Source organism: Vicugna pacos, chromosome 18 (genome assembly GCF_048564905.1).
Source record: "Vicugna pacos chromosome 18, VicPac4, whole genome shotgun sequence".
NCBI classification, from domain to species: Eukaryota; Metazoa; Chordata; class Mammalia; order Artiodactyla; family Camelidae; genus Vicugna; species Vicugna pacos.
Window position 1 is genome coordinate 41,441,318 of NC_133004.1, and position 23,223 is coordinate 41,464,540.

Consider the following 23,223-nt stretch of genomic DNA (forward strand, 5'->3'; position numbering starts at 1 on the left):
AAGCGCAGTGCCGGCCCGAAAGAGGGCGGGGCCTCGCTGCGCTCCAGGCTGCCCCGCCTGGGTTTTGTGGCGCCTCCGGAGGTCCTGGCCGCCGGGTAGTGAAGGAATAAACTGAAGTAATTACAGGAAGAAGTTTTGCTCCTTGCAAGTAGGCACAGAGACAGCACTTTTATTATCATTTCAGGCCGTGAGCGTGGCGGGCTTATTCCTTCTCCGGGAAGGGGTAGTGACCTGCTCTCTGGCTCTGCCAGGACCTACTCCCGGAGGGGGCGGGGCCAAGATGGCGCCGAGCGCCGGGTGAGCGGCGCTTCGGCAGCGGTGAGAGGCTTTTCCTACGCGGGGTGCTCGGCTGGCGGGGGCGGGTCCGAGTGGTACCCGGGACTAGACCCTTTGAAGGGCCTGTGTGGGGACCTGGAGGCGGACGGTTGGTTGTGTGTCCATGCGCCTGGGGACCTCTATGTGTGTTTGCTTTGGAAGGATGTTGCGAGGATGAGGTGGGCTCTCTACGCCGCCTTTCGCGCTGTACCCGTTGCCTGGGGACCTTGGCCCGCTTCTCTGCTGAGAAAACCGCTATGCGTATCTAACTCTCTACTAAGCCTTCCTGCCGAACTCCACTGACCTCAGGTTTCCTGAGGCCGCAGCGTGTTTTATGAGCCTTTACTGGCAGAGGGTACCGCGAGGTATTGAAAGATTAGTAGGAGTTCGCCAAGGAAGTGGGACACGACAGCCTCTTGTATACCCGGCTCCAGACACAGAGTATGTGTTAAATAAATGTGTTCCTTGCAGATAGGACTTATAAAAGTGGTGAAGGAGACCTGGAATGGTTTGAGAACTATATTCTCTTTCGCCCCCATCTTCCCGTCGCTCCAGCTGGCCCACACCCTCTCCCCCACCTACACCCCGCAGTCACTCCAAAACACTTTTGACATTAGTTTTCCTATTGCCAGGTTCAAGCGAGCCATTTTCCTTTTGGCCACCAAGTAGATTCCAAGCTTGGGCATGTACATTGTTCATTTGATAATAGTGGTACCGTGTAGTTTTTGAGCACCTGCATCTCTAAGCCTTACAATTCATTGGTTTATTCAACAGATGTTTATTGAGTGTCTGATATGTCTCAGGCACCAGTCTGGGGTCTCAGAATACATCAGTGAACATAAAGATCTCTGTCCACACAATGCGGAAAGGAGAGATGTGGTGGTGATAAACAGGAAGAAATAATATGCATTAGCAGACGTTCAACTCCATGGGAATTTTAAAAAGCAGTGTAGGGGTGAAGGTGAAGTATTAAGTAGGGTGATGGGACTAGGCAGCCAGGGGACATCTGGGGAAGAGCATTCCAGGCAGAAGGAACAGAGAGCAAAGGCCATAAAGCAAGAGCGTACCTGGCAGATTTGAACAGTGAAGAGGACAGTGGGTCTGGATTAAACTGGAAGGAAGGAAGGACGGGAGTTCAGAGAAGTGATGGGGAGAGAGCAGATCACGGAGGACCTTGTCGACCATGATTAGGATTTTGGATTTTACTCTGTCTCACGATGAGAGCCAGTACAGGGTTTTGAGCAGAGCAGTGACCCGATCTGATTTATATTTTGACAGAATCACTCTGGCTGCTATGGTGGAACTAGACTTAGGGAGCAAGAGTGGAAGCGAAGACCTTGCCAGGAGGCTATTCAAGTTCCCCAGGGATTAGATGATGGTGAGCTGGCCAGGCAGTGGGAGTTGGGGGACCAGGTGGATCACTTGGTGGATTGGATGTGAGGCTCACACAAAGAACAAGTACGTGGATGAATGGTGTTGCTGTGAAGATGAGGAAAGCCAAGGCTGAAGCGAGTGGGGAGGGGGAGAGCAGGAGTTCAGTTTTAAAACAGGAGACAGTCTGATCTACAAATCTGGAGTTAGGAAGAAAGCTCTGGGCTGGGGCTATAAATTTGCCGTCAGCAGCCTAGAAGTGATACTGAAGGCTGTACGAGGGGTGGAGGTCACCACGGGACTAAGTAGAGCTCAGCTATACAAGGACAAAGCCCAGGACACTCCAACATTAAGCAGAAGAGAAAGAATCAGTAAAGGAAACAGAGGGAGTGGCCAGTGAGGTAGGAGGAAAATCAAGAGAAGATGGGGTGATACTGGTGTAAAGACTGTTTTCCAGAAGTGAGTAGGCAACTCTGCTATGTGCTGCTGAGAGGTCAAAGACGATCTGGAGGGAGAGGGGACTTTGGATTTGACAATGTGCAATCATAGTGACCTTGATGAGTGGTTTTAGGGACCTAGTGGAATCAAAAGCCTGATTGGAGTAGGTTTAAGGGAAGAGGAGAGGAGAGGGATTAGAAACAGAGTTAAGACAACTCTTTCAGGGAGTTTTATTGTGAGGAGGAGCCAAAAAGGGTATCATAGAGAAAGTCAAAGTGAAGATTTTTTAAAAATTTTTAATTGTGGCAAAATGCACATAAAAATGAACCATCTTAACCATTTTGAAGTGTACAGTTTAGTAGCATAAGCACATTCACATTGTTGTGCACCCATCACCACCCTCCATCCCCAGAACTCTTTTCTTCTTGTTAAACAGAAACTCTGTACCCATTAAACCATAACTCCCTTTTCTCCCCTCCCCAGCTTCTGGCAACCACCATTCTACTTTCTGTCTCTATGAATTTGACTCCTCTAAGCATCTCATATGATTAGAATCATAGAGTGTTTATTCTTTGGTGACTGGCTTATTTCACTTAGCAGAGTGTTCTCCAGGTTTATTGGTGTTGTAGTGTGGATCAGCATTTCCTTCCTTCTTAAAGCTGAATGGTATTGCATTGTATGGATGGACCTCTACTTTGTGTTTTTAAGATGGGCAAAGTTACTGCATTTTGTAGGCTGACAGGAATGATCTGGTAGGTGGGGGAATTGATGGTGATACAGGGAGATGGGAGACATGCTGGAGCAATGCTTGAGTTGGTGAGGGGCGTGACCAGAATCTCTCCAGGAACAGGTGGGAAGGCAGGGTACCTGGGCCCCTTTGTTGCTCAGCAGGTAGGCGTGGTGGTGGCAGCCTGGGGAGGTCTCCTCAGGTGCCAAAAATGAAGGAGGAGAAGTGTCAGATAGGACAGAGGGAACCTGAGTGCACTGAGGTGTATGACTATCAGGCAGCATTAAGGGCTCCTCTGAAGTTCGAGGCCATGAATTTAAAGTGGGAATTGGTCATGATGGTTGTGTGTTTCCTCATCATGTTCAACTGAACGGGCGCATACACTCAGGGAGTTGTGTTTAACCAACATTGCATTTTTGTCAAGCATGAATAATGAGGCAAGAAGAGGCAAGAGAGATGAAGGTAGGCACATTAACCTTAAGGAAAAAAAACATTTTCACCTTTTAGAGAAGAAACCCAAAGCTGGGAGAGTTTAAGTGGCTTGCCCAGGTAACAGCTAGGTCGTGCTGGGGCTGGGATTTAAACGGAGAGCTGAGATCATTCTACTCTACGTGACCTGTACGGTGCCTGGCATAGAATCAGTGTCGAATTGGATGGGAGTGCTGCCTCCTCCCGGTATGGCTGGTGCTGACTCATGGGATGGACAGAGGACACCGCCGAGTCCCTTCCCCCCCATCTCCATTGTCCTCCCTTTGTCATGGCCTCCTTAACCCAAAGCCCCTCTTCTTTGGGTCTCACTCTCACATTTCATCTCATCCCCCTGCCAGGGTCTCCATCTCTCTGCCCTGGGCACCGTCCCTCGGGGGAGGGGAGGAGGGGTTCCAGAATGGCTGAGGAGAAGAAGCTGAAGCTGAGCAACACTGTGCTGCCCTCGGAGTCCATGAAGGTGGTGGCTGAGTCCATGGGCATCGCTCAGATTCAGGAGGAGACCTGCCAGCTGCTGACAGACGAGGTCAGCTACCGCATCAAGGAGATTGCACAGGTACCCTAGCCCCGCTGCCTGGTATCAATGCTGCCGCCCAGGCTGCCTTCTTCCCCCGGGTCTCAGGCTGACGTCTGTCCTCCCACCCCCAGGACGCCTTGAAGTTCATGCACATGGGGAAGCGGCAGAAGCTCACCACCAGTGACATTGACTATGCGCTGAAGTTGAAGAACGTTGAGGTGACAGGGATGCACAGGACTGAGAGGGGCGGGTGGGGGCTTCCCAGGCACAGCATCAGCCTCGCCACACCTGCTCCAGCTCCCTTCTCATCCCAGAGTGTCTCTCCTTCTATCTCCTGTTGTAGCCACTGTATGGCTTCCACGCTCAAGAGTTCATTCCCTTCCGTTTCGCCTCGGGTGGCGGCCGGGAGCTTTACTTCTACGAGGAGAAGGAGGTTGATCTGAGCGACATCATCAATACCCCTCTGCCCCGGGTGCCCCTGGACGTCTGCCTCAAAGGTTGGCGGAGGGGAGGGGAGGACAGTGTGGCAGAGTCGGGGTTTGAGGTAGCACACAAGCGAAGGAGCCCTCAGAGTGGGGTCCATGGACTTCCTGACATCCGAGTCCGTGTTCACCTTGACACCTTCCTTCCTCACAGCCCATTGGTTGAGTATTGAAGGCTGCCAGCCAGCTATACCAGAGAACCCACCCCCAGGTAACCTCCGCGCCCAGCGCCCGCCCCTCCACTTCTCTCTCCCTCCTCCTCCATCTCCTGCCCTGACTGCTTTCCCACCAGCTCCCAAAGAGCAGCAGAAGGCTGAGGCCACAGAACCCCTGAAGTCAGCCAAGCCGGGCCAGGAGGAAGATGGCCCCTTGAAAGGCAAAGGTCAGGGGGCCGCTCCAACCGACGGCAAAGGTCAGCGCTGCTAGGCCAGGTCTCTCCTGCTCTTGCCCCAAAGCCAGATGTTCATTTGTGAAGAGGGTGAGGTCAGGGCAAGGAGCGAGACCTCAGGCTGGGAGCCACAGAAAGGGTCAAGAGGCCTAGGGGAAGCCGGGTCTCCCTGGGTGGGGGAGGGTCGGGTCGAGGTTTGTCCAGTGCTGAGGCCTCCTCTGGAGCTTTCTTTCCCAAATTCACACAGGGAAAGAGAAGAAGGCGCCACCCCTGCTGGAGGGGGCTCCTCTGCGACTGAAGCCCCGAAGCATCCACGAGTTGTCTGTGGAGCAGCAGCTGTACTACAAGGAGATCACCGAAGCCTGTGTGGGGTCCTGTGAGGCCAAGCGAGCGGTGAGGCCCCACGTCCTGTCCTGGAGGCCCCGGGAAGTCCTCCCCACGGCAGCGGCCCCCCTTCACTCGCTCCCTTCCCCTCCCAGGAGGCTCTGCAGAGCATTGCCACGGACCCAGGGCTCTACCAGATGCTGCCCCGCTTCAGCACCTTCATCTCCGAGGGGGTGAGAGGGCTCGGGGGCAGGACACAGGATGAGGCTGGGGGAGTGAGGAGGCCGCGAGGAAGCTCACCTGGGGCCCCGCGGCCCGGTCACTTCTCTCTCCTCCACCCCAGGTGCGTGTGAACGTGGTGCAGAACAACCTGGCTCTGCTCATCTACCTGATGCGCATGGTGAAGGCGCTGATGGATAACCCTACTCTGTATCTAGAAAAATACGTGAGTGGACCAGCCTGCCCACCTCTCACCCCAGGCTTTGGGGACCCTGCCGCCACCCCCAGGAGACCACTAGTCAGAACTGGCGGACTCACTGCTCCTCCCTCAGGTGCACGAGTTGATCCCAGCTGTGATGACCTGCATCGTGAGCAGACAGCTGTGCCTGCGGCCAGATGTGGACAATCACTGGGCGCTCCGGGACTTTGCTGCCCGCCTGGTGGCCCAGATCTGCAAGCATTTCAGCACAACCACTAACAACATCCAGTCCCGGATCACCAAGACCTTCACCAAGGTGAGCCAGGGCGATGGGCATGTAAGCTTTCACATGACTGCTCAGGGGTCACCAGAACAGTGAGGGCTTCACCAAACCAGTGTGGCTACAGGACGTGGCACTGAAAACCGGGGGCAGGGGGCTGGGGGCAGGACTTGAGCCCCATCTGTCGGCTCTTAACGATTTACAAGAAGAAAGCGTGTTTATGAGAGACTCGGGTCCTTACAGTTAGCTTCTCACACTTCATCTGCTTTATTTTCCGCCCTTTACAGAGCTGGGTGGACGAGAAGACCCCATGGACGACGCGCTACGGCTCCATCGCAGGCCTGGCAGAGCTGGGACATGATGTTAGGCCCCTGGCGGGGAGCTTGGGTGGAGGGGAGGGATCGTGAGGTCAGAGTGGGCAGCAGCCCCCAACCCGGGAGACCCTGTGGTGACCCCAGGGCCTTGGCTTCTCCCCTTCCTTTCCAACAGGTGATTAAGACTCTGATTCTGCCACGGCTGCAGCAGGAGGGGGAGCGGATCCGCGGGGTCCTGGATGGCCCTGTGCTGAGCAACATCGACCGCATAGGGGCTGACCACGTGCAGAGCCTCCTTCTGGTGACAGAGCCCCACCCCCAACTCTCCCTCCTCCACCACCACACACATAGGGACAGTGTTTAGCAAGCATATAGTGTCTTTTATTCACTGATTCTATCTTTGCTTTATATTCAGAGCACACCTGAGAGTCCAGTATTGTCTTGCAGGTGGAAAGACTGAGGCACCAAAGGATTAAGTAAAAAATAAAAGGTCTTAACTCTCAGCCTGTGACCACTCAGCTGTGTTCCTCCATCACTCTGGCCCATTCTGGGCAAGGCAAACGCCCTGTGGACCAACTGGCCCTTAGATAGAACCAGTGTACTCAGCAGTTCTCCACTCACACCAGCTGTTCTGAGGAAAAATCACAGCATTCTCTGCACACAGATAACCCAGCACTGCCTGGCCTCCCACAGAAACATGCTGAAGAACCAGATGACCTTGTTCACCCCGTCCCCATTCCGATTCGGAGGGTCCCAGCCCTCCCTCTACCTGGCTGTTCTTTGCCTTCTCTCTACAGAAACACTGCGCCCCCGTTCTAGCAAAGCTGCGCCCACCACCTGACAATCAGGATGCCTATCGGGCAGAATTTGGGTCCCTTGGGCCCCTCCTCTGCTCACATGTGGTTAAGGCCCGGGCCCAGGCTGCGCTGCAGGCTCAGCAGGTCAACAGGACCACTCTGACCATCACTCAGGTCAGCACAGGGGGCGGGGAGGAAGGGTGAGGTGAAACGGGGAGAACCTTGGGGGTGGTGTCCACGGCAGAGGACTCACACACGCGCACGCACCCAGGACTGCACATGCACTTCTGTGAAACACAGTGCCCACCCCAGTCAGCATCTGGAGGAGTCTAGGCCCCGTTAGTGGTGATGCCCAACCCCAGTGAGACCCCCGAGGGGGAGCAAGAGGACCCCTTCTTTTTGTAGTTGGTGACTTTTTTTCATAGATGGTGATATCTTCCTGCCTCTTCTTCCCACAGCCGCGGCCCACGCTGACCCTCTCACAGGCCCCCCAGCCTGGCCCTCGCACCCCTGGCTTGCTGAAGGTCCCTGGCTCCATCGCACTGCCTGTGCAGACACTGGTGTCTGCCAGAGCTGCTGCCCCACCTCAGCCTTCTCCTCCTCCAACCAAGTTTATCGTGATGTCATCTTCCAGCGCCTCGTCCACCCAGCAGGTACGTGCAGGACCAGGGATGGTGGGGAGCGGTCACCACGGCGCTAGTCAAGTACCAGTTATTCAGTTGGAGCAAGTGAAGTATTCCGCCGGGCCTGGGGTGTGGGGAGGGCGCCAGGCAAGTGATACTGCCTTCCTCCCCCCCCATCACCCAGGTCCTGTCCCTCAGCACCTCGGCCCCTGGCTCAGGCTCCACCACCACCTCTCCTGTCACCACCACTGTCCCCAGTGTGCAGCCCATCGTCAAGCTGGTCTCCACTGCCACAACCGCACCCCCCAGCACTGCGCCCTCTGGCCCCGGCAGTGTCCAGAAGTACATCGTGGTCTCTCTTCCCCCGACAGGGGAGGGCAAAGGAGGCCCCGCCTCCCATCCTTCTCCAGCCCCTCCCCAGTCCTCAGCCCCCTCCCCGCTGGGGGCCAGCGCCCTGTGTGGGGGGAAACCGGAAGCTGGGGAGAGCCCCCCTCCTGTTCCAGGGACTCCAAAGGCTAATGGCTCCCAGCCCCCCGGATCTGGCTCCCCTCAGCCTGCGCCTTGATGCTGTTGCTGCCTGCTGGCCTCTCCCCTGGATTCACATACGCGGGCATTCTGGGTGGAAGGAAGTAGTAGTCAGCTTCCCCCATGCTGCTTTCTCTTTAGACATTTTACAGCCGTTCCTCAGAATAAAAGTTTGATTTTTAAGTTGTGATCCATCTCAGTCCTTCCCGGGTCTGATACCACAGGAGGGTCAACCCCATCAAGCCCTCCTGGTCTCTAGGACTCTGGACTCAAGCCAGATCCGCAGCCACGGGCCGGAAGTCTGGAGAAAAAAATTCTGTCCCCCTGATGCACAGACCACTGGCTCTGCCACTGCGTCGTGTCCTCCTTTGGGAGCCTCAGATCCGGATGACATAGGCATCGCTGTGGCTCAGGTGTCGCACCCACTTGTGCGGGTTGGCGTTGCCGCAGGGTCTGAACGCCAGCCTGAGGAAGCGGACCTGGAGGCCGGAGCATGTGTGCCGGGGAAGTTCAAAGGAGAGGCTGGCAGGGCCCAACCCCAGAGGAGGAGCCGAGGTGGAGGACCCTTGTCCGGGAGGCCCAGGGAGGCCCGGGACGTCCATCTGGGAGGGCAGAGGAGGGGGGAGGTGCTGAAGACAGACAGGGAGGAGGGCAGGGGAGCCAAGGGCCCAGGCAGCTGACCACGCTGACCCACTGCACATGGAAGCACGGGTGAGGGTGAAAATGGAGGTGGGAGGAGAGGGCCTTCAAGAAGCAGCGGTTGATACCTGGAACAGGCCTGAGAGCTGAGAGCCCCCTTGTACCCGTGGCAGGTCCCAGCGAAGGGCTCCCTCCCCCAGCTCTGCCTTCTGCTCGGGGCTGCTCAGCTCCTGAGACAGGCTGCAGTGGGGAGAGGAAAGGTGCTGGGATCAGCCCCTGCCGGCCCCTGGAGACAAGCCGCTGCCACCCCACGGCTCACACTCTCCCCACCAGTGCCATCCTGTTGTCCAGGGAAGCTGGTAAAACCACCGGGGTGGGGGGCCCATGGTGCACACACACTCACCTGACCACCCCTCGTGGCAGGGGAAGGTGCAGCCTGACGTTGAGAGCCTGGCTGCATGGAAGAAAGGGACAAAGTCGGCCCCAGGAAGGCAGTGACTCATCCTGCCTTCGTTAATATCACAGCTGGAGTTCCACACCAGTGCAGTGCCACTCCACCCCCTTCCCCAACCCTAGAGCCTCTAACTCAACTGGATGCTGAGGCTGGGGACCACATCTGAAGGTGGGAACAGCAGGTATCTTGACCTTGTCTCCTATCCTACATAGCTGCACTAGGCTTGGCTACCCCACCTCGTACCTCTTTGGGGGCAGGTCACATCGTAACTTCAGATAAACCTGGAGCCTGGGTCAGAAGGTACAATAGCGTTCACGTTATGCTGCTGGCATCTCACCCTCCCCCAGGTGTCTCACCTCCACACCCAGGGCCCCACATGTGGCTGTGTTGGTTGTGCCCCATGAAGGAGGGAGAGGGGCTGAAATCCACCCAATCCCATGAGCCACTATGTGCCCGGAGCTGCGTCCACTTGTGGGGGAGGGCGCCTTTTCTAACTCGGAGCCTGTTACCACTACCACCCCCACTCTTCCATACTCAGTCTTGGGATTATTATATACCTACAATGGGTTTGGGCTCCAGAGAAGTTCTAGAACAGGGAAATGGCCTCCCTCACCTGCCTGAGCCTCGGTCCCACTGCACGGAGGGAAAGAGCCGGAAGGGGAGCGGGGAGGGGAGGTCATCTGAGAGTTGGTACCGCATCACAGTCAGCTGAGACCAGAGAGGAACAGAGGTCAGTTTGGTCTCCTCACACCTGAACTGCCTCCCTTCCCCTCAGTAGACCGAATACGCTAGACCAGCCTGATCCTCACCTCGCCCTGAGGTGGCTGCAAGCGGAGGATTCGGTGAGACTCAAACTCATCCAGGTGCACCGAGCTGTGAAATGAGACTTCATCCACCCGAATTCCTGGCCCATAACCTGGAAAGAGAGACTCCTCTCCTAACCCATATTTTGGGAGAAAAGAGCTAGGAGGGGCTGGGGCTCTGTCTCTAACTTCTTTCCATGAGACCTTTGGCCACGACCTCTACCTAGGAGAGAAAGACCCCTTCCTCCTCACCTCTCAGTTCTGACTTCCCCACGCAAAATTCTTCTGTCAAGCCGATGCGCATCTCTGTCAGGGGGAAGAACATCAGAAAAAAGAAAAGGCTGCCAAATACCACCGTCCACGCCACCCGGGAGCCTGTCCCAAATCCCACCCCGGGCCCAGCCTGCTGGCTGCTCACCAGAGCCACTGGGCAGAAAGCTCTTGAGTCGGATCTCTCCCTGCACATCCACCTTCAGCAGCGAGCCCTGAGAGGGGCAGGGAGGTTAATGCCCAGAGGTGACCTCCCCAACACGTTTTCCCAATACCACCTGCAGGGCTGGGAGCCCAAACTTACATTAGAGGCTATCAGTACGGACAGTCTCTCGACCACATCCAAAAACACTTCATTCTTTTGGCTCTAAGGAAGAGAGGGGGGTTTTGGTGGTTGAAGGTTGATCGGCCTGTGTTTAAACGTGGACAGGCACGCAGGACAGGGCAGTGGAGGCTGGGGCCCTGGGTGGGGACAAAGGTAAGAGAAGGATCATTTCCATTTAGGGGAGGTGGAAAGATATGATGAGATCCCGGACTCTGGGATCCCAGAAAAAAAAAAATCGTAGGGTCTGAACCCATCAATCCCTCCTTCACCTGGTCAGAGCGGCTGGACAGGACGGGGCGGCTGGCTGCACTGCTGGGGGCCACTTTGCTCTGTTGGGTCTCGGCCCCAAACTGAAAAGTATCCAAAGCAATCAGTCCTCAGGTCTGACACTCCCAGTCAACCCTCCTCAATCCTCTGCCTCCTCTGTCCCTCAACTGACCAAGCCAACACTGCTGAGGTCAAAGAGGCTGAAGGGCTTGCTGACTACAGCCTCAGTCTGGATGAAGTTCCTCAACATCTCCGTGGATGTGGTCTGTACATAGCCATAGTCCTATGGGCAGAGGAAGGACAATCTGTGCGTGGTCAGTGGAGGGAAGGGGTGAAAATGAGTGGACTTAGCCTCCCATCCATGGGATATGTCTTCAGAGAATGGGGGACAGGGAGGGACATCCTTGGACCTTACCAGCACTTCATCCAGGAGTTCGTAGACAAGAGCTACGTTGCGGGATATAGTCCCCTCACCCAGGGAGCCACAGTAATCACCCAGGAGAGTGGCTAACCTGGGGAAACAGGGCGGAGTGTGCACATCTTCCTCCTCTCCCACCCCCACGCCCAGGTGCCCAGGCCTGCCCTCCTCACCGGGAGAGCAGCTCTAGGAGGCTGAAGGGAGAAATATTTTCTGAAGTCGTGGCCACCAAATAGAGGCCGCTGTGTCTGACGTGAATAAAATGACGGTCACCATGGTGCTGAGGCAGAGGCAGGCGGAAAAAGAGTTCGGAAAAGAGAGTTGTAGTGATTCCTGACCCGTGAGACTTGGGCTGGTATCCTGATTCCCTGACTCACTAGGAGCGTGACTTCGGGCGACATATGAAACCTCCCTAGGGCCCAGCTCCCTAACGTGTAAACGGAGTTAATAATAGTACCTACTCCACAGTGGCTGAGGACTGAGACGAGTGAGGAGCTATGTCTGGTATATTGTTTGCGCTCGATAAATTTCCATTGATGTTATTTGGAGGAGTGTATCCACTAAGTGAAAGCTCTCAGCGAAACAGCCCTGGGAGAAGGCGCCCCCTACCCCGGCCCTTCAGGAGTATCCCTTCCACCTCCGCCCCTGCCCGTAGTTACCATGACAACCGGAGACTCGTCTCCTGGCAGTCCTGTCAGCTTCCGGTAGAAGAGCTCGGCCACATCCCGGCCGCCACAGTCTCCGCGGACTGACCGGGTGGAAGGACAGCTAAGGAGCCAGGATGCTGGCTGGCTCTGGGGCACTAGTCCCACCCAGCCCCTCCCCACAGCCCCGCCGGTCAAGGATACAGTCTTTGTAGATGAGCGGGTCCCCCTTGGAGGACAGAATGAAGAACTGAGAAATCATGGCCGTTCTGGAGAGTAGACCACGCGACAGCGAAAGTTGGGCCTGCCCCGCCCTGCGGCCCCGGAACAAAAGGACGCGAGTGGGCTGGCCCTCTAAGAGCGACTCTCCTCGGACCGCGGGAAACCCGGCGCCCGCCCTGCCTTGTCCAGCCTTGCCCGCCCAGCCTTGTCCAGCCTTTCCCTCCCAACACCCGCGCCGCATCCGCGTCACTCAGCCTAGGTTCGCCCGGTGATTGGTGGAGGCTGGGGTCTGTGGCGAGTGGGAGGGGCAGAGGGCCTGCTCTCCGATTGGCCCGCACGCCACCGCGCTGGTCACGTGGGAGGAGACGTTTCGCGCCAATTTCGGTTCGTCGGCCGCAGTTCGTCGCGCGGGCGTACTTTGCTGCTCCGGCAGTGAGAGGTCTGAGCCCGCAAACTGCTGCCGCACTGCCCTCGGCAGCAATGGCCCTTAAGGACTACGCGCTCGAGAAAGGTGAGGGTCTGCAAGTGTGGGAGGGGCGCCCTGCGCGGGTATTCTTGGGCAACACCTGTTGGTGTCGGCTGGGGTCCTGGAGGGGCCGGGCTCGGCGTGCGAGGCCAGAAGGAGGGTTGGGAGGCGGCGGGGCTGAGGCAGACGGTGTCTGGGAGGCGCACGGGGCGCCGAAGTCGGAGAAGAGCTGGTAACCGTGTCCAGGAAAGGAGTGGGGGTCGTGGTGGGGGAGCGGACACCCCAGCTGGGGGGCTCCGGGGGAAGGGTCGTGCCCGGCGGAGACCAGGACCTCAGGGGACCCTGTCTAAGGCTCAGCGTTGGACACTCCCAGCCCGCTGCCCTCCGCGCTCTTAGGCACTCGGGCTCCCGCGTCTGCTCGAGACGCGCCGAAGCCCTAGGGGCGGGCAGGCCTGGGCCGCTGCGCGCGGGGATTGGCCGCGTTAGTCCAACCTCCAAGCGGAAGTGAAGGCGGGCGGAAGTTACGCGACGGCGCTGGAGGGAGTGTCGTGTGTAAACAGTGTCCTTCCGCACGGTGGCCTCGGAGAGAGCCACTGAGGGTGGGGGCGTGCCTGGAACTGGGGGGCTTAGCTGGGGGCCGAGGGGAGACGTGGCGGGGTGGGACGAAGTGGCCCTAGGCGAGTCGGCCAATCGTCGGGCGGGCTCCCGCCCTGGGCGGAGGAATTCCGGGCGGTGAGGCGGCAGCATCTGGGCCCATGTGCTTCTTTGTTTACTAAGAGCGGAAGCAGTGGCGGGAGAGGGGGTGGGGCGCTGGACGGGCCTGGTGGCGGAGATACCTGTGAGAACAAGGATTTGGGGGGCCGAAAGAAAAGGGGAATCATGCGCACGGAAGAAGAGCTGAGGACCTTGAGACCTGAGTGTGTTTCCAGGTGTGGGAGGCCTTTGAGAAAGAGCACTGAGATCTCCAACTACTGCAGAGTGGGATTCCCCTGCCGGGAGGGTGTTGAGTGTTACTCTGAACTGCCAGGGGCCCCTTCTTCCCTAGAGAAAAACGGACTCGTGAAAAGGTGTTCTGCCCAGTTTGGGGAGAATTATCTTAGGCTTATTTAAATGCTCGTTAAGGCTTTTTCAAATGCTCGTTAAGTGGTTTGTAGATCTCATTTTAAAAGAAAGTGAGTTTTTTAGATTTCTACTAGAGGGGTTTGTGATAAGGAAACCGAAAGAAAGGTCGATCCTCATGATTTTACGTTTTACATTATAGAGAAGGTGAAGAAGTTTCTACAAGAGTTTTACCAGGATGAATTTGGCAAGAAGCAGTTCAAGTATGGAAACCAGTTGGTAAGTCCAAGGTTAGGTAGAGGGAATGGGATGGTGGCTTACGGAGCTTTAAGAGGTGGCCTGGTTTATTTTAGAAAGTACACTTTGCTGTGACAAGTTTAGCAGCATACCTGGTACCTGTGTATCACTACATTCACAATAATTAAGGTGTTTTTAGGAGTTGGGGGTGCTGAGAAGTGAGTATTGCTGTGTCTCACCAGCTGTTTCTCCTCTGTGGGGGCCTGGAATTTGGGTGCTGAGCTCACAGTGACAGGTTCTTGCGTGTGAACACCGGGGAGCATGGTATACCTTGTTCTGTGGCTATCTCTTCCTTACCCCAGGTTCAACTGGCTCATCGGGAGCAAGTGGCATTGTACATAGACCTAGATGACGTGGCCGAGGATGACCCTGAGTTGGTAGACTCGATTTGTGAGAACACCAAGCGCTATGCCAGGCTCTTCGCTGATGCTGTCCAAGAGCTGCTGCCTCAGTACAAGGCGAGAGAGGTGAGGAAAATGCAGGGCAAGGAGCTTCAGTTTCCGTCAAGAGGCTTCTTGGATACTAGTGTTTTCTGAGCTGGCGGGGATGGGGGCTAATGATTTCTGCCTGGCGCCCTTTGTGCTCTTTCCCCCGTCCTGCCACTCATTTTACCCGTCTCCCTTCCTCTTCCTTTAGGTGGTAAATAAAGATGTCCTGGACGTTTACATTGAGCACCGGCTGATGATGGAGCAGCGGAGCCGGGACCCTGGGGCAGCCCGGAGCCCCCAGAACCAGTACCCTCCTGAACTCATGCGCAGATTGTGAGTGGTCTCGGTGGGGAAGGGTGTGGGAATTTGTTCTCCAGGACGTAGCTAATGACTGTTTTCCCCTTAGCGAGCTGTATTTTCAAGGCCCCAGCAGTAATAAGCCTCGTGTGATCCGGGAAGTACGGGCTGACTCTGTGGGGAAATTGGTAACCGTGCGTGGAATTGTCACTCGTGTCTCTGAAGTCAAACCCAGGATGGTGGTGGCCACTTACACTTGTGACCAGTGTGGGGCAGAGACCTACCAGCCAGTACGTATGGAACAGGGAACAGGAAAGCACTGAACTCTGCTAGTTTTCTAAGAATTAATTTTGTCTGCTGATTCTTATGTCGTTTTCGCTGTTTACTGTGAAACACACCTGTTTTCCCCTTTCATCATTTCTAGCATAGTCTTGCTGTCCATTTTGTGTTCTCCGTGTTTGTTTATGTTGACCCAGAATAGTTCAGGACATTCTTGATAGTTCCATGGTATCTGCCACAAGGAGATGTTTTTCAAGTGACTGACCGTAAGGGGCTCTGACTTTGGTGCTTCCTTTTTGACATCCTAGATCCAGTCTCCCACTTTCATGCCTCTGATAATGTGCCCGAGCCAGGAGTGCCAGACCAACCGCTCAGGAGGGCGGCTGTATCTACAGACACGTGGCTCCAAATTCATCAAATTCCAGGAGGTGAAGATGCAAGAACATGTGAGTTTGGGGTGTGTGGTCCAGGGCCCAGGGAAGTGGGAGCTTGGAGGCCACTTGAGTCCTGTGGTCACTCACACAGAGTAGGACAGAGAAAGAACAAAAGAGGGAGGAGTTGAGGCAGGGAGTACCCCAGTGCAGGAGGAAGGGTTAACTGGAACTTCCTGATTGAATTGGGAAGAGGTAAAGGAGAGCTCAGCTTCCCTCCTCCTCAGCTTGTCTGGGGCGGAGCATGCCAAGAAGTGGAAGACTGCAACGCTGCGGGAGGGAAGGTTAGTCCTCAGAGGCCTGTGTACCCTTCTCCCCCAGAGCGACCAGGTGCCCGTGGGAAACATCCCTCGCAGCATCACGGTGCTGGTAGAAGGAGAGAACACAAGGATCGCTCAGCCTGGGGACCACGTCAGTGTCACCGGTATCTTCTTGCCAATCCTGCGCACTGGCTTCCGACAGGTGGTACAGGTAAGAAAGGAGATGAAAATGCGGATGTGGTGTTCCCGTCTCATCCATCCCCTCGCTCTTACCACCCCCACAGAGAAGACTATCAGCAGCAAAACACCAAACAAAACAGAATGAAGGGTTTTGTCAGGAACTCTTAAGGGAATCACGTGGATGGGCAAGGTAAAGGAACCTCTTTCACATCCTGGCATTTTCCTTCCCAAGGGTTTACTCTCGGAAACTTACCTGGAAGCCCATCGGATTGTGAAGATGAGTAAGAGTGAGGAGGATGAGTCTGGAGCTGGAGAGCTTAGCAGGGAGGAGCTGAGGCAAATTGCAGGTGAGGGGTCGGGGGAAAGCAGGAATGTGAGTCTCTGAGCAGTTGTTCCCCCAGAAAACACTCAGTCTTCACTGTCCCACAGAGGAGGATTTCTATGAGAAGCTGGCAGCCTCTATTGCCCCCGAGATATATGGGCACGAGGACGTGAAGAAGGCGCTGCTGCTCCTGCTCGTGGGCGGGGTGGACCAGTCTCCTCGGGGCATGAAAATCAGGGGTGAGTAGAGGCATTTGGGAAGGCAAAGGATGACAGGGACCAGTGTCCCATAGGACACAGAATAAGAGTTGGCATCTTGGCTTCAATGGGTGGAGGGTAGGATTAGAAGAAATGGTGCTGGGCGTGGGGGGGCAGGCCTGAAAGGTACTTTTCTGTTTTTGAACAACATGCATTAAAAGAATAGCCACTAAGGAGCTTCCTGCTGCTCCTCCAGGCAACATCAACATCTGCCTGATGGGGGATCCTGGTGTGGCCAAGTCTCAGCTCCTGTCTTACATCGACCGCCTGGCCCCCCGCAGTGAGTAATTAGACCTTGGGAGATGCAGACCGGAGGTCAGGAGCGGGACCACCACATTTCCAACCCTCTGGGAGGGCTGGGAATGAAGGTGATGTCAGTGCCACCACCCCCAAGACGTGCAGCTGCCCCAGGAAGTCCTGGCTGGGTCAGTAGGGCAGTTCAGTACACATCTCATCTCTCTGGCCCATGTTTTTCTATCCTTTGCCCTATTCTTGCTCCCTTGTTCTTTTTCTTCTTAAACCTGTCTGCTTTTCTCTCTTCCTGATCCCTTTGTTCAGGCCAGTACACGACAGGCCGGGGTTCCTCCGGAGTGGGGCTCACGGCAGCCGTGCTGAGAGATTCCGTGAGTGGAGAACTGACTTTAGAGGGCGGGGCCCTCGTGCTGGCTGACCAGGGTGTGTGCTGCATTGACGAGTTTGACAAAATGGCTGAGGCTGACCGCACAGCCATCCACGAGGTCATGGAGCAGCAAACCGTCTCCATTGCCAAGGCGGGCATTCTCACGACGCTCAATGCTCGCTGCTCCATCCTGGCTGCTGCCAACCCTGCCTACGGACGCTACAACCCGCGCCGCAGCCTGGAGCAGAACATACAGCTTCCTGCTGCGCTGCTCTCCCGATTTGACCTCCTCTGGCTGATCCAGGACCGGCCTGACCGAGACAATGACCTGCGGTGGGTGAATGCAGCTCGGCAGTAACGTCTCTGGGGAGGGAGGAGAAATTGGAAGACTCCTCACTGTAACTCCAGAGCCTGCCTCTCTTAAACCGGAGCCTGGTCCACTGTTCTTAGGGTGGGTCAGGACTGAAATGCTGATAACCATTTCCTGGGAAATGTCCCTGCCATGCCAGGATGGGGAGCTGAGGGAGGAGGATGTGGAATTGGGGCGCTGCGTGTAGCACCAAAAAGTGTGTTCCTATGTGCCTCCCCTCTCCCCAGGTTGGCCCAGCACATCACCTACGTGCACCAGCACAGCCGGCAGCCCCCAGCCCAGTTTGAACCTTTGGACATGAAGCTCATGAGGTAGGAGGGCTGGGTGAGGACTGGTGTACTTTACCAGTCGTCGTATGTGCGTTGTTTCTTGAGAAGCTTTCAATCTCAGGGGTTTATATTTATACTTCACCCCGCCCCCCTCTCTATTTACTGTATGTTCTGGGTCTGAGGACAGTTGAGTCTAGGTCCCCGCCAGGCCACAGGAAAGACCGTGGCAGAGAACCCACATTTCGCACCATCTCCACCCCTGCCCGCCTCAGGGTTGAGGCGGTTTCAGATTTGAGGCAAAGTTGAGTCCTGCTGCTGGGATACTTGACGTCACTTTTCTCCACGGAGTCTGTCGAAGGGCTCCCAGTGGTTCTTCGAGTTTTCCTTCCCTTTTACCTGTTCTCTTGAAGTTAACAAGATATACTTGTTTCCTTTGGCCATGTCACATGTTCAGGGGAGGGGGCCCTTTGGAGAAATCAGTGTTAAATATTTAAGCAAGCGAATAATCATCCACTGATTTGTCTTTCCTACTTAAAAGTACCCCCACCCCCAAGAGTTTTCTTCAGTGGAAAACTTACGCAGAACAAACATCCTCTTGCCATCTCTTTTCTGCTTCCCTGCAAACCTCCCCCACAGGCGTTACATAGCTATGTGCCGGGAGAAGCAGCCCACGGTGCCAGAGTCCCTGGCCGACTACATCACGGCAGCCTACGTGGAGATGAGGCGAGAGGCCTGGGCCAGTAAGGACGCCACCTACACGTCCGCCCGGACTCTGCTGGCCATCCTGCGCCTGTCCACTGCTCTGGTGAGCGCCTGTCGGTTCTGCTGGAGGGTGGCCGTTTTGGCCCTTCCCTGGGCACTTGCCGTGACACGTTCTCTCGCTGCCGCCTCCCTCCCACTCAGGCCCTGCCGGGGCTAAAGTGCTGACAGTGCAGATAGTGGTCCTGTCCGTGCTACCGCACTGTGGGTACTTGCTGCTCCAGCAGGGCACGCACCGCGGCCGTGGAGGGGAGGGCCCGCTCCCTGCTTCGCACGCCTCTCGGAGGGGTGGGTGGGGCTGGTCTCGCTCCGCGTGCCCTAGATCTTGTGCTAGAAGCCTCCGTTTCTGCCGTCCCATCTTGGACCTTCGTCCTGGGGGCTCCAAAGTGCTGTTCGTGCAGGTAGTGTGATTGCCTGACCTACTGCTGAGCTAGCACTTCCCGAGCCCCGGGGACACAGCCTCTCTGCCAGGCGCCACCTGTCGTGGAGGGGAGCCAGTGGGGTTCAGAAGGGTCTGGTCGCCCTCACAGGACAGCTGAACACCGGGACTGGCCAGTGTTGAGAGGCGGAGACTTGGGCAATTGCTGGCCGCTGCCCTGGGCATTGCACTTGTCTCGGTCTGACAGTGCCGGCCCCACGCTGCGGATGTTTGGGGGCAGGGGAGGGGGCCTCTGCTCGTTTGTGAGTTGACACACATGGGTAGCCCAACTTTTAACACCGGAGGGGGGTCCCTGACTTCACTCCACCCCCCTCCTCCCGTTCCCATCTCTCCCTACCTTCCCCTTAGGCGCGTCTGCGAATGGTGGACACTGTGGAGAAGGAAGATGTGAACGAAGCCATAAGGCTAATGGAGATGTCCAAGGACTCACTTCTGGGTGACAAGGGGCAAACAGCTAGGTGAGTGGCTTCATGAAGGATGTCAGGAGTCACCTTGACCTTGTTGAGCAGAATGCTTATCCCTGTGGTTTCTGCATCCTCGTGTCTCTGATGTTGGTCTCAGACTCTGAATGCTGACCACTGCTGTTCCGTTGATACTGGGCATTCTTGTACCCTGACCGTACACACCCATGCTTGCTCCCTCCAGGACCCAGAGACCAGCAGATGTGATATTTGCCACGGTCCGTGAGTTGGTCTCGGAGGGCCGAAGTGTCCGGTTTTCCGAGGCGGAGCAGCGCTGTATATCTCGTGGCTTCACACCTGCTCAGTTCCAGGCAGCCCTAGACGAGTATGAGGAACTAAACGTCTGGCAGGTCAATACTGCCCGAACACGGATCACTTTTGTCTGAGTCCAGTCGTGGGAGGCACTGGAGTCTGCTCTGCACACCATGCCAGCCCCCCTTCCCTTAAAGGTCCAATGATGCTCTTGAGGGGAAAGGAGGCTCCCCTCTTTCTCAAACTGCACTTGTTTTACCCATTCCTTTGCTAATAAAGTGTTTATAGATTTGCTGCCTTCCGTTGTTAAAACATTGAGTTTCCTAGGTTCATATCTTGTTCCCCTTACGCTTGTCTTATTCCATCCACTCAGTTAACTGTGCCTGTCAGGCACCATTACAGACAGTGGAGATGCAGCAATGAGTGACAAGTCCCAGCGTGCAGACTGTTCACACTGGATCTCCACTCATGTCTCCTGCAGCCTCAAAGTAAGACACCAGTATCTCTGCCTCCTAGGGTGCAGGTGCCCTGGGGTTCAGGCACACACCTCACAGTGTAGTAAGCACTCAACGTGGTAACAGACACCTCCCCCTTGGCAATCAATACCCAGTGCCCATAGGATCAAGGCTTTAAGATCCAAGTTGAGAAGCCTGTGGGTACCTAACAGAGAGGACAGAGCCACTGAAAGGGGGTGCTGAGGGGCTGCTCCCCTTTTATTGACAGGTTGCTCCAAAGGGAGTGTAGCGCCCTTCCCCTTGACAGCTGTCCTACCCCTGTGCATCACCCCTTCAAGTACCCTCTCTTCAGAAGAAGAGCCCCCGCATCCGCCTGCCAATGCCTTGTCGATCATAGAGGACGTTGAACTTGTTGACGAACTGGTTCATGGTGTTGCACGTTTTGGTGATGGTGCCAAGGTAGGCCATGAGCCCCACGTCATTGCATTGCTGCAGGGGAACAGAAAGAACTGGTTCCCCAGGGGCTCCAAGTCCCTCACAGCATGCGCAGGGACCAGCCGAGTCCCGTGTCCCGCATGCAGAAGTGACGGTGTGCACCCCACCTCCCCATCCTGCATTTCACACTCACATCGTAAAAGTCTGTCTTGAACTTGTCTGTGCTGAGCACTGGGAGGCAGTGACACAAAGCATAGGCCTCCCGCAGGATCTCATGGTTAAAGGGGACCTCTCCTAAAGGCACAATAAGGGGCCACATTAATGTGGATGCTGTCACTTCCCCAGGAGGGAGGAAAAGTGGCTCAAGTGCCAGGGAGACACCTGTCCTACCCGCTTCAGAGGCCTTGACATACTCCAAGATGAGCTTGACGCGGCTGTGCAGCATCTTGATGGCACTGTGCTGTGCGATCAGGTGTTCGGCCACTGCAGGGGGACAGGGACAGGCTGAGGCTGAGCAGGCAGGTGGCTACACCTTCCACCCCCACTGCGAAGGAAGCCCCTCGGGCCTCCATTACCAGTGGAGTTCTCTCCGCTGCCTGTTGCTGTCATTCGGGCCACGTGGTCTACACCAATGCGTTCGGCTTCCTCTGTGGCCAGAGTGTAGGTCAGCTCAGCAAACAGCATCGTGGCCTACAGGGCACATGGGGAGAGTCAAACACAGGAAACGCCAGGAGTAGGATCTGAGCATTGAAGGGCAGGGCATTACCTCTCCATTGATTATATCTATGACAGACTCAAAAACGCTGACAGGAAGCTGTAAAGAGATGGAGAACAGCTCTTAGTAACATCAAATGCACCAGAATCTATTCTAAGAGCCCCAAACTGGGCTTGGCCCTTTCACATTAATAATTTTCTCATCTAATCTTCCTAAGGACCCAGTGGAGTAGGAATTATCCCATTTTATACATGAGGGAAATGCAGTTGAGGTTAAATGACAAACCGAAAGTCACACAGCTGGTAAACTGCAGGGCAGAGACTTGATTCAGCAGGAGACGCAATACAGTAAAAGATAACAGGGGATGAGACTAAAAGACAGGCATGGCGATGGACAAGCAGTCCAAAGCAGGCACGGGCACAGGGTCAGCATTACTCACATCTGTGTGCTTGGTCATAGGGTTCAACTTGAGAAACAGAGGGCTCTCAATAATCTCGCACACCTGGAAGAGGGGGACGATGCACACGCGTGTCAAGGCCCATCTTCTTCCCCTGGTCCCCTCTTCTCTGCCCCAGCATGCACACGTGTGAGCATGTGTACCTGCTTATGGACGTGGATGTCGGAGGGGTCAGGCGGCCCCCCTGTGGTATACCAACCCAGAAACTCCAGCTCCTTGAATACCTGTTTAACTGGAGAGGAAGGGGCCAGAGGACACAGTATTTCTTTAAACCATCCTTGATTTGAAGCTCCTGGTGTATTTTTAGCAGCTTCTCCCCTCCCCATCCTGGCTCAATTTAGAATAATTAATCTCTTCTATCTTGTCTTCTCTGACTCCTTACTTTGTGGGGAATAACAGAATGTGTTCTTTTCCTAAGGTCTCTACTCTCCCTTCACTTTTCCTCCGCTCTGGTCCTATTGTTTTTTTTTTTCCCCCAACTCTCTCCATCCACTTTGTTTTTCTGTGTGTTTTTTTTTTTTAACTCCCACTCCTCCCCCCACCTCCATTCCCTTCTCACATTGCTCCTCCTTGGTGTAATAATATTCCTTGTCAATGATAATCTTCTCTTCCACGGTGTGGGACAGCAGCTCAAAGGAGTTCATCACCTCGATGTTTCGGCCCTCCTGCTTCCCGATCAGAGCCCCAATCACTAGGGGAGAGAACACAGAGGTGAGGGCAAGGCATCCCGAAACTCCCCAACCATTCAAGCCCGAGAGTCTGAGGTCAGGCGAGCCAAGTACCAGGGAAACGGCGATTTGAGAAGGAGGAACTGGCTTCAGTAAAGGAAGGGGAAAACGCTACTATTTGGGGGAGGTGATCAAGAAAAGGAGGCTGGAGAATTGTGCCCAACACTCACCCTGCATAGGCCGCCCCTCCTGGGAGCGCATGCGAATCCAGTGGTCTGAGATGTTGAGAATGACGAGGGGATGAAGAGCGACCGAAACACTGCCAGTTACCCCGGAGGCCATCACGCTGGGGACTACTAAAGAGAAAGAGGAGGTGACAGTCCGGGTCCCACGTTCCTCCCGGGAAATGAGAGTGGGAGACGGCGGAGTCCGGGCCATACATCCCTCCCGCAAGTTATCCCAGAGAGCTCGTCGCTGACCCGCCCTCCTGACTTCTCCCGGGAGTCGAGGAAGGCCGTGATGGGCCTCGAAAGGCGTCTCCAGAAGCTGCCTCCGCGGGGCCCGTTACCTGCTGCATCCACCTCCATGCCGCTGCTCCCTCCGGTCCCGTTCGCCGCAGCCGCCGCCGCCGCCATTTTCCCCGCGCCCGCCAGCGTCGGCCCCGCCCCCTCCCTCCCGGCTTCCGTACGGCAGCGGCGCATGCTCCGTGTCGCCGCGGTGCGAGCTGCTCGGACGCCGGGCAGCGCCCGCAGCTCCGCCCGACGCCGGCGGGTGGCGCGAGAGGCCCGGGGCGGCTGGAGCGCGAGGCCCCGGCGCCGATCTGTCGAAGCCCCTCTCGCCTGCAGCTGACGTGGAACAAATTACTTAACCCCGCCCTGATCGTCCTCGTCTGTACAACTGCGATAAGACTGCAGAGTTCCTAAGGCTGTGGCAGAATGAATGAAACGTCATGTCGCTGCCCTCAGAATAAAACCCAAACTCCTAACCACACCACGGCCTGC

The 23,223-nt window shown here is 55.9% G+C and overlaps 4 protein-coding genes across 13 annotated transcripts; 2 read left to right on the forward strand and 2 right to left on the reverse strand.

The window, feature by feature from the left end:
• Nucleotides 1-25: 25 nt before the first annotated feature.
• On the forward strand, nt 26-8,188 carry TAF6 (TATA-box binding protein associated factor 6). Of its 6 annotated transcripts, XM_072943245.1 has the most exons (16): nt 282-318; nt 1,594-1,693; nt 3,679-3,893; nt 3,986-4,072; nt 4,198-4,351; nt 4,491-4,547; nt 4,629-4,748; nt 4,972-5,117; nt 5,204-5,281; nt 5,392-5,493; nt 5,600-5,782; nt 6,034-6,108; nt 6,236-6,361; nt 6,858-7,031; nt 7,316-7,510; nt 7,665-8,188. In XM_072943245.1, the coding sequence occupies exons 3-16, from the start codon at nt 3,738-3,740 to the stop codon at nt 8,043-8,045; spliced, it is 2,034 nt and encodes a 677-aa protein (XP_072799346.1). In that variant the 5' UTR covers nt 282-318; nt 1,594-1,693; nt 3,679-3,737; the 3' UTR covers nt 8,046-8,188. The 6 variants fall into 6 exon arrangements, with proteins under 6 accessions (XP_072799343.1, XP_006219378.1, XP_072799344.1 ...); XM_072943242.1 differs by lacking the exons at nt 282-318; nt 1,594-1,693 and adding an exon at nt 26-148; XM_006219316.4 differs by lacking the exon at nt 1,594-1,693 and having other exon boundaries at nt 198-318.
• AP4M1 (adaptor related protein complex 4 subunit mu 1) lies at nt 8,165-12,433 on the reverse strand. Of its 2 annotated transcripts, none has more exons than XM_072943246.1 (15): nt 12,030-12,433; nt 11,841-11,929; nt 11,355-11,461; nt 11,179-11,275; nt 10,936-11,046; nt 10,766-10,846; nt 10,476-10,538; nt 10,320-10,386; nt 10,154-10,207; nt 9,908-10,014; nt 9,712-9,806; nt 9,342-9,386; nt 9,048-9,098; nt 8,773-8,884; nt 8,165-8,484 (listed from the first exon to the last, which is right to left on the reverse strand). In XM_072943246.1, exons 1-15 carry the CDS (start codon nt 12,286-12,288, stop codon nt 8,383-8,385), a joined length of 1,440 nt encoding a protein of 479 aa, XP_072799347.1. In that variant the 5' UTR covers nt 12,289-12,433; the 3' UTR covers nt 8,165-8,382. The 2 variants fall into 2 exon arrangements, with proteins under 2 accessions (XP_072799347.1, XP_006219376.2); XM_006219314.4 differs by having other exon boundaries at nt 8,165-8,607.
• On the forward strand, nt 12,427-19,790 carry MCM7 (minichromosome maintenance complex component 7). Of its 3 annotated transcripts, none has more exons than XM_006219312.4 (15): nt 12,427-12,558; nt 13,775-13,851; nt 14,172-14,336; nt 14,506-14,630; nt 14,704-14,884; nt 15,182-15,319; nt 15,626-15,775; nt 15,977-16,091; nt 16,174-16,305; nt 16,520-16,603; nt 16,882-17,275; nt 17,540-17,623; nt 18,218-18,386; nt 19,128-19,237; nt 19,425-19,790. In XM_006219312.4, the coding sequence occupies exons 1-15, from the start codon at nt 12,528-12,530 to the stop codon at nt 19,624-19,626; spliced, it is 2,157 nt and encodes a 718-aa protein (XP_006219374.1). In that variant the 5' UTR covers nt 12,427-12,527; the 3' UTR covers nt 19,627-19,790. The 3 variants fall into 3 exon arrangements, with proteins under 3 accessions (XP_006219374.1, XP_072799342.1, XP_072799341.1); XM_072943241.1 differs by lacking the exon at nt 12,427-12,558 and adding an exon at nt 13,033-13,112; XM_072943240.1 differs by lacking the exon at nt 12,427-12,558 and adding an exon at nt 13,294-13,442.
• Nucleotides 19,791-20,179: 389 nt separating this feature from the next.
• COPS6 (COP9 signalosome subunit 6) lies at nt 20,180-22,938 on the reverse strand. 2 transcript variants are annotated; one of them, XM_015252123.3, is made up of 10 exons: nt 22,791-22,938; nt 22,453-22,575; nt 22,114-22,245; nt 21,698-21,786; nt 21,537-21,599; nt 21,149-21,196; nt 20,958-21,072; nt 20,773-20,865; nt 20,576-20,676; nt 20,180-20,436 (listed from the first exon to the last, which is right to left on the reverse strand). In XM_015252123.3, exons 1-10 carry the CDS (start codon nt 22,921-22,923, stop codon nt 20,296-20,298), a joined length of 1,038 nt encoding a protein of 345 aa, XP_015107609.2. In that variant the 5' UTR covers nt 22,924-22,938; the 3' UTR covers nt 20,180-20,295. The 2 variants fall into 2 exon arrangements, with proteins under 2 accessions (XP_015107609.2, XP_015107608.2); XM_015252122.3 differs by having other exon boundaries at nt 22,453-22,578.
• Nucleotides 22,939-23,223: the final 285 nt, after the last annotated feature.